At 41.8% G+C, this 10,000-nt stretch overlaps 1 protein-coding gene across 2 annotated transcripts in view; it reads left to right on the forward strand.

Annotated features, from left to right (window-relative positions):
• The window catches only part of LOC134448157 (signal-induced proliferation-associated 1-like protein 2), a 202,612-nt gene that overhangs the window by 120,796 nt on the left and 71,816 nt on the right, over positions 1-10,000 (forward strand). For both annotated transcript variants that reach the window (XM_063197918.1, XM_063197919.1), the window contains exons 19-20: positions 2,403-2,488; positions 5,122-5,210. In XM_063197918.1, coding sequence (XP_063053988.1) covers positions 2,403-2,488; positions 5,122-5,210 — 175 coding nt within the window. The remainder of the gene's footprint in view (positions 1-2,402; positions 2,489-5,121; positions 5,211-10,000) is intronic.

The raw sequence follows: 10,000 nt of genomic DNA on the forward strand, positions 1-10,000 counted from the left end.
ATCCATTGATTTGAATGGCACAAATATATACAGTATACCCACTTCAAAAAATGCTCAAATATACAGTATACCCACCATAAAAAAGTAGACTACACCACTGGGTTACTGGTTACACATCCTAGAGCTATGGAAGAATTGGGTGCCTTGATCGATGGGTACTATAGCCATGAAAGATACAGGATTCACACCTGCAACCTTTTTGGATTGATTGATTTGAAAACCTCCGAAGTCTTTTTTTCATAAAGTGCACTCAACTTCAAACTGTTCTTTTACAAGGTCTTTGGGTGCAAGCGAACAGATTTTGTACATTTATTTGTAGAAAAGCCGCACAATTCTGATATTTTGTTTTATTGGGTTAGCATGACGAATAGACGTTACTGACGCTGAAGAAGGCTTAAGCCGAAACGTCTTTCTGTCATGCTAACCCACTGAAATAAAATACAAGAACTACACTCGAGAGTACAGATTTTCTCCAAAAAGAGACCAGCTCCGTAACCATTTAGTGGCTGCAGTGCATTCTCTAAAGAGCTACTTGTCATAATGGGGCCAGTTGGTCTATGGGTCAGACAGACGTTGTGTGTACTGTATTATGCATGCATGTGCTTTAGTAATTAAACATGGACACTCGTCTGAGCAATTAGGCCAAGAACAGCGTGCCAGACTACACTAAGAGTCGTTCAGGGTAGAGAAAAATCCGATGCACTCAAGGTTACAATTTTTATACTTTATATCTTGGTCCCACAATACTCTGCAAGTGTTTACATAACACTGCATTGTTAACTGTATGACTATGACTATATGACAATGGCAATGTGTGGTTTGGTTTCATTTCTTGTTCTTTGAATTTGTGCATGGATCTACAAGGTGGCATAACAGAGATCCAAAGAGATACTATGTGAAAGAGAAAGAAGATATCCTCGACAACTTTCTTATTTAGTTTGTTTATTTATTTACAATGCAATCTACTTACATAACTTTGTGCATAGGCTTATATATGCATGTGCTTTAGTAATTAAACATTGAAACTCGTCTTTGCAATTAGACCAAGAACGACACACTATCCATCAAGCCCCAAGTTGACCGTTTCACTGCCTTGACTGTGTCTCTATGACGATGTGTGGCTCGGTTTCATTTGAAAGTCTCTTAATTTATGTATGGATCTAATGGGGTGACATAAAAAAGATCCAATGAGTGCCATGTGAAAGTACCAGACAGCATGTAATTTATATATGGATCTAACAGGGTGACATAACAAAGATCCAATGAGTGCCATGTTGAAAGTACCAGACAGCATTAGTTTGTTTATTTATTTACAGTGCAATCTACTCCCACAGGCTTGTGCATAGGCTTAGATATGAGTATGCTTCAGTAATTAAACATGTAAAGCACCACTGTAATTAGACTATGCAGGTCAGACTGTAGTTTGAAGCCCACAGTTGATGGCCCTGCATTTCTATGCCTGACCCCATTGATGTGTCCTTGAGCAAGATACTGAACCCCAAGTTGCTCCTGGTGGCAGGGTGGTACCCTACGTGCCAGCCGCTGCCATTCGGTGTTTGAATGAGAGTGTGGATGGGTGAATGTGAGGCATACAATGTAAAGCGCTCTGAGTGCTCGAAGGAGTGGAAAGGCGCTATATAAAATGCAGTCCATTTACCATAACACCAAGTCCCTGCGGTAGCCATGACGATGGTGATGATGGTGATGGTGGTGATGATGATGATGATGATGATTATGATGATGATGATGATGATGATGATGATGATGATGATGATGATGATGATGATGATGATGATGATGATGATGGTGGTGGTGGTGGTGGTGGTGGTGATGGTCTTTTTATCTTTTTAACTTTTTAACTTTCTTATTTATTATTGTACCCTCTCCTCCTTTTTATGAAGCTGCTAATGCACTTTTTACAAATGCACTTTCACTTTTACTAATGTACTTGTTTTTAACAGACATTTCTATTTTCTTTAACATCTCTTTTTTATCTATCCTACATATACTTTTCAACCTCCTGGTCCTGTGTTGTATATATGCTGCCTACTGTCTTTGCACAATCTGTATGTTACTGCTGCAACAAATGAATTTCCCCATGGCGGGATAATTAAAGGCATACTATACTATTTACCAGTCCATAACTCTGGCCGTGTGTTTGTTGGGTGCTAATCGTCTGCACACCTTCTTGTTTCTCCTGCAGAAGCCAGTCTCCTTGCAGAGTTGTATGTACAAATGTAATTGCACCACTAGTAGTATGATATGACATTGCAAAGTTGAAACCATTTCATGTGATACCTCTAGTGTTCTCCTGTAGGAGCACTTCTACTTCTGCTGTATACAACTCTGCTCGTTTGTTTGTTGGGTACTAATGGTCTGCACACCTTTTTGTTCTCCTGCAGAAGCCAGTCTCCTGCCCTGCACGACCAGCCAGAGGAGAAGGAGGGACTGGACCGAGAGCCCAAGCTGGAGAGGACCCGATCAGCTGGTGAGATGATTGGCTCCCTCATTTACATTAGAAGAGTTCAGATGCAAAATCCCCTAACTCCATTTCTGAAGACCTGCACTTCTATATTTTTAGAGAACCCGGTTATTGGTTTGGTTTACATTCGTGTACTTGATAATACATATAAATAGTTATATTACATGAATAAAATAAAAACTATGCAATTTTGTTAGCTTTGTATTAAATAAAAATGAATTAAGATTAATTTCTGAAAAGGCACTCAGGGGGGTTTGCATCTGAACTCTTCATTACATTACATTACATTACATTGCATTTGGCAGACACTTTATAATCAAAGCGACTTACAAGCACATAACACAACATAATCATAGCCAACATCGCTAGCAGATACAAAGTGCACAGGCACACCTTTGACAGTGCACATCGATAATGAGGTTCACCCCTTTTGAAAAGTAACACATTTGAACAATACTTCAATAAGCATACGTTATTTCCAAAATGCTCAGAGAGTAAGCTGATTCGTTGGTCCGAGTGTTTGTAAATCGACAGCACACTAGCAGCATTCCGTTTCACGTTGTGCTCCAATCCCCTTAGTCGTCGTTAATCGAACACAATCCCACGGCCTCGCGTGTCTTACTGCTTAATGTGTCCTCTTTTATACATAATTATATTACATTACACTACATTACATTACATTTCACTTAGCAGACACGTTTATACACAGTGCGTTACAAAAGGTGGACATAAGCAGAGAATATGCTTGCAAAGAAATCAGCTTCATAATTCGAAGAGATGGACTGTCTGCTTGCTTGAACCCAATGACATTAGTGCGACATGAGGACACTGAAGAATTCCGAAGAAGGAGCGCTCTGTGCGACTTCAACGTCAACAAAAAAAAGTCCAAACTCTCTCTGGTCAAAAAATAGATGCATTTTTTGTTTACGGTCTAGAATCTTCTGCCCTCCTTTAGAATGCTTTTAGAATGGACACTGGACCTCAGAATAAACATAGCACACACACACACAGTCTGCTCTCCTCCTTTCTCCTCTCTTTCTCCTCCTTCTCCTCCTCTTCATATCCTTCCCTTTTTCATCCTCTGGGCTTTTTTTCTCTTTTTTTCTTTCTTTCCTTTCTTTCTTTCTTTCTTTCTTTCTTTCTTTCTTTCTTTCTTTCTTTCTTTCTTTCTTTCTTTCTTTCTTTCTTTCTTTCTTTATGTATTTATTTATTTTACGTTCTCTCGCTTTATATCTCCCTGTGTCCTTCTCTCTCTCTCTCTCTCTCTCTCTCTCTCTCTCTCTCTCTCTCTCTAAATCTCTCTCTCACTTTTTCTCCTTTTCCCACACCGACTCTACTCTATGCTTAGCATGCCATTCCACCAGCCAGTGAGGGCTCAGCATCTTGTACCACTTACAGTCAGCATCAGCCTGCACAAGGTTATGTTTATGAAATCTATGGTTAAGACTATTTTCTTCCCCCTCATTCTATTGTCAGTCCTGTCTTTCAGCATTTCCTGTTTGCTTCGAAGGTTCTTTGTCGATGCACAGGCTTAAAATCCTTGAAGAAATAGCATATAATACAGATGAAATACAAACATAAAAGGCCCTGCTGAATATGATGGGGTTTTTCGTTGTTGTTATTCTATTGTGCGCCCTTTCCCTTAGCATCTCCTGCTTATTTTTGAGGTTTTTTGAGGTTCTGTTGCTGCACAAAATTCTTATGAAATACAAGTATGAAAGCTCCTACTGAGCATGTTTTTTTTTCTTCTTTTTCCATTGTAAGACTTGTCCCATAGCATTTCCTGTTCATGGCTGAGGTTTTTTATCTAGACACAGACTTGAAAACTCTTGAAGAACTGTAGCATAAAACACTGATGAAATACAAGCATAAAAGCTCCTACTGAGCATGTTTGTGCAAGTGTCAGAGAATAATAATTATCTAGTATCGTATGCGTGAACACAGTATGTGGGCAGACGTTTGTGAGATATAATGTGTGTGTGTGTGTGCACGCACGCACGCACACACACACACATTCAATCTGCGCGTTATTGGACACAATAAAAGCACAATGATCCGCTTGCTCCGCACAATAACACGCACAATTGATGTAATACAAGTCATAAATTTGTCACTGGGATGAAATTTTATTTATTTTTTCTCGAGTGCGAGTGTGTGTGCGAGGCGTGTTGTCCGCTCGCCGGTCTCAAGAGAGTCATAAATCAGACTTGTGACAGCGGCGCTCTCGCAAGGGACAAATGAAGATTGATGATGTCTCTCTTTCCTTTCTTTTTTTGCACTCTCTCTTTCTTTGTCCTTTCTCGCTCTCATCCCTCTCTCTCTTTTTTTTCGTCCACTCCATCTCTCTCTCTCTCTCTCTGTGTTTTTACATATCATCACTTTCTCTCTCTCTCTCTCTCTCTCTCTCTCTCTCTCTCTCTCTCTCTCTCTCTCTCTCTCTCTCTCTCTCTTCTCTATCTTTCTTTTTTTTCTCCACTCTGTCTTTTTTTTCTCCACTCTGTCTTTCTGCATCATCTTTTCCCCTCTCTTTCTCTTGTTTCCCTTTCTTATTTTTCTCGATCTGTGTTTTCTCTACCTCTCTTTCACTTTCTCTCTGACCCCTTTTTCATTTTGTCCTCTCTCTCTCTCTCTCCATCCAGAGGCCAAGTGGCACCTCCCCTCCACCAAGATCTTGAACCCGGGACTGCAGAGGCAGGGGGCCAAGGAGTCCTCCAGGAAATTCCCCCGGGTAAGGATATGACTGTAGCAGGATAAAACCGTCAATGTCTTTATCTCTCCATTCTTTTATCCATTCATTCATTCATCCATCCATATCTTGCTCTCTCTTCCTCTCTTTCTCTCTTTATCTCTTTATTTCTCTCTCTCTCTCTCTCTCTCTCTCTCTCTCTCTCTCTCTCTCTCTCTCTCTCTCTCTCTCTCTCTCTTTCTCTCTCTCTCTCTCTCTCTCTCTGGCTTTGGCAATATAAATCAATCCGTCCATCCATCCATATATTTATCTATCCATTCTTGTATCCATCTATCCGCCCATCCGGGGCCTGTATTGCGGGAAAATTCCCCATATTTTGGATTTCATTCAAATTGACTCACTCGCCACCACACCACTCCACTCCCCTCTCAGAAGACACCATTTAAACTGCCAAGCCAAAAGCGTTCTTTTTTTCCCTCTTCTCATTCTTTGCTATTCTATTGTGTTCTCTCTTCCGTTCTTTTAATGCTTGATTTACTAATTCAGCAAAAATGCTGTTTTTTTATCTATAATGGATGGCATTTGACACCTCAACAGAATGAAAAGGAAAAAAGCCAAGCCAAGCCAAAGGAAGTTATTTAGAAAGCCACAAAAAAAAGAGTATAAAAAGAAAAGAGTTCAGTCCCTGGAGGATAAGGGCAGGTCAGGTTGAAGAATAGGCGACCTGCTCGGGTCGAGGGGGGGTTGGGGTGAGGGGGGGTTGAAGGGTGTCTTCCTGCTTTCAAGACCCTGTGTGTCAGCCGCAAACAATAGCATAGATGGAACAATGGTGCTAACCCTTTGAGAGCAAGCCAATGGAGTTGAGGAGAGTGTATGCGCTGTCGCCACCCCAGGGCATGCCACTTCCGTTTTAGATGGTTCTTGTACTAGCTTGCCAGACGTCCACACACACACACACACACACACACACACACACACACACACACACACACACACACACACACACACACACACACACACACACACACACACACACACACACACACACACACACACACACACACACACACACACACACACACACACACTTGATACTTCTGGATCTCCCCACAGGGACTTAATTTCAGATCCAAATGTTAGTGGAAGTGATTCATAGCATTAGTTCAAGACTGATCAGACACCCTCAAGTGTTGTGCTGTACATTGTAGCTCATGATGTGCAGTATAAAGGATTGATTAAGTATAGACAAGGTTAGGGGGGTCAACATGCATTATGTACATATTGGGGGGTGGTGAAAAGTTTAGAACTGATAGTGGGCGTGGGGAGGGGGGGGGGGCATTCGTTTATTTTATTTTTTTAATCTAAATGGAGCGTTAGCAGACTGACTAGGTGAAAGGGGCATTTGCAGCCTTCCGCTGAGGTCAAGGGGGCATTTGTTCAAAAGAGGTTGAGAACCTCTCTTCTATACCACTCTACATTCTTCACTTCTATTCCACCCATCATTGCAAATATTCAGTGCGTCAGCTGCAGACAATGGCATGGTTGGAACAATAACGCTACCCCTTCCAATGGAGTTGAGGAGAAGCTGTCACCATTCCAGGGCAAAACCGCTTCCGTTCAAGAGGCTCCTCATTGTAGTCACACACACACACAGTTTAGTACTTTTATTGGGATACACACACACACACGTTTAGTACTTTTATTGGGATACACGCACACACGCACACACACACACACACGCACACACACACACACACACACACACACACACACACACACACACACACACACACACACACACACACACACACACACACACACACACACACACACACACACACACACACACACACACACACACACATACACACTCATGGAAAGGTTACTACAGTAATAGTTCCTCACCTGGATTTTATCAAGCCTGCAGGGCTTCAGTAAGTGAGTGAGTGAGTGAGGGAGTGAACGAGTGTACGGTAATTGCGCTCAGCAGGGCTATTGTTGTACTTTTGGCATTCACACACTATTTTATCTTATGGGATTTCCGCATCAGCCATAGATAATAGTAGAGGATGAAGGCATGGCATCATGGAGTACAGTGTCAGCACTCCGGGGCAAACCACTTCCTGTTTAGAAAAAAGGAAAAAAACAGAAGCGCTGCTTGGATCCAGATCTTTTGACACGGGTGCTCTAACAGTGAGTGGATAAAGTTGACATCAAAAAAATTAAGAGCAGGAAACTGTGGCACTCCTTTTTCTTATTTTTTAATAGTTCAAAGGCAAATAGACTGCCTGACACATTTCGATACAAGGACAAAGACCTTGTGTCGAAACGTGTCGGGCAGTCTATTTGCCTTTGAACTATTAAAAAATAAGAAAACGGAGTGCCACAGTTTCCTGCTCTTCACTTCCTTGTCTAGTTGTCTAGTTTTGGTTCTTCACCTACATGATACAGCTGGCCACTTTATCCACGGCTACATTTTGCAACGGGGTGATCACTCCATTTCATGTGGCATAAACGTAATGTCATGTAATCTGCTCTAAAAAGGCAAAGTGCTGTAACTACATACCGTAAATGTTAGGGGTGTAAATAATAGTCTAAATGTATCGATATGTCGCGATATATTCTGATTATTGAATCGAATCGCATCGTATCGTGGGGCGTTCTTAAGTATCGAAAAAAATTCAAATCGCTGGCCCCTGCCCAATAACTTAATAGAAGTGGAAAAGTAATTGGGGAAAAAAATTGAATCGTATCGTACTGTATCGCATTGTATTCGAAAATAATCGAATCGTATCGCATCAAATAATAAGATATCGATATTGAATCGTATCGTCATGGAGGCTGTGATTTACACCCCTAGTAAATGTGTCCTGTTTTAGAGATATTGCCATGCCAAAATTGCTGTAACTACAATATCCAGCCTAATACCTAGGCTTTGAAGGCATCCCAGTTTCCATGTTGACATAGTTACTGCACTTTGCCTTTGTAGGGCAGTAAGGTAATGCAAAAAAAAAGCTCAAAGACTAGAGATGCACCGGATCCTGATTTTTAGGATCCTGCCGGATACTGGATCCACTGCTTAAGATCCTGCCGGATCCGGGACGGGATACCGGATCCTACGAAAGGGTTGAAACACATAGCCTACTCGCACACGTGGGCCCTTTTTATCACGTTGGCGCAAACTATTTTGACTGAAAAGCCTCGGCTACCGGATCCTGGATCCTGGAACCGGATCCGGATCCTGTGAAAAACCCTATTATCCTGCCGGATCCAGCTCCGGATCTCTATCAAAGACAGCTGCCCTACCAACCAACCCTAAGAATAAATATGGTATGTAAACGCGTTAGGTGCTGTAGCATCATATGCCTAAGAAGCAAATGGCAAGAACAATAATATACATGCTAATTGAACACACAGAGTATTGCATAAGTAGCCTAATTTATGTTGATTACAATAGGCATCAATATGCCGTAAGCTGCATGACATTTACTAAGTCCAACATACAGGGTTGGTAGCCCACTTGTTGCTACAGTGTGTGGGCGCCATCAAGTCTTACAAAGGAGATAATATTATAATAAATTACAAAATTATAAAATCACAACTGCTTTTGAAGCACTCGGGATGTCTTACGAATGGACCACGCTGAGAACTGTTGCAAACCACAACAGTGTGAGGCGTAATGTATTTACTAAACCTTTTTCCCGACATGTGCGCTCTACATGTGCTGTCATCATTAAGACGTGGGTGATATTACATTAAAATAACATTTTCCAGTACTGCACCCTGCTGCACCGCAAGGGATGCCTTGGAGACCACACTAAGAACCATTGATATTGAGCAGGGCTGGACTGGTCATCTGGCATACAGGGCATTTTCCTGGTGTGCCGAGACTCCGTAGGGGGCCGATGCTGTTGTTTTCGTCTTTGTTTCATAGGTTATTTTCTGTTTTTGTTTTTTTTTTCTCCTTAGAGACATTTGGATGTGACGGCCCATTGGGAAAATGTAACATAGACCGAGCCAATCATAATGTCATAGAAAAACAAGGGGGCCGTTTGAGAGGCTGGTCTACGCCAAGTATGCCCGGGCCATTTCTTGGTCCCGGTCCGGTCCTGATATTGAGCCTTTAGTCAGCCAGCCAATGCCAGTTTCCATGGGCCCCTTGGCGCAACCAGCTCTGACAATTGGCATCAGATTTAATTGAATTCGGGAAAAGGGAATGCCACAAACTGCTTAATGAGATCCTCCCCACCCCAACCCATCGTGGGCTTGGCAGTACCCACAATGCTTTTAGTGTTGCCGTGGTGACAGTGACTGGGGAATCAAATGTCTTGATGTATTTATTCATGTAGCATCGTTTGCATAATTGGTACCCTCTGTTGGTTACCGGAAAGGCAGGCAAAAAAAACATATTGCCTTTAATTGAGTTCATTAACGCTTACCCTTACCCATAGCGTGGCATTTTTTGTTGGTGAATGGTTTTAGGGGCTTTTACAGTTGTTGGTTTTAATGTGTTTATGCCATATGAATTGGAGTGATGGACACATTACAGAGCCATGCCACAAATTGCATTGGGTTCACATTCGTGCCATTGGCTATGCATTGGTCCATAGTCAGCTTACCTCGGTTATTAAACCATTATTGTTCAACATGCAGGAAAAATGCCATTATTTGGTTAATTAGGGATTGGAGAGGCAGACCCATTATGCGTGCAAGCCACAAATGCATACCTTTGTATTTGCTCCAGATTCACACCTGTACCTCGCTATTTAAACCAATGTTGTTGAATGCAGAGGGAAAATCATGAGCCAGAAATGGCATTGTTTCCCATGCAT

This window comes from Engraulis encrasicolus, chromosome 1 (assembly GCF_034702125.1).
Source record: "Engraulis encrasicolus isolate BLACKSEA-1 chromosome 1, IST_EnEncr_1.0, whole genome shotgun sequence".
NCBI lineage: Eukaryota > Metazoa > Chordata > Actinopteri > Clupeiformes > Engraulidae > Engraulis > Engraulis encrasicolus.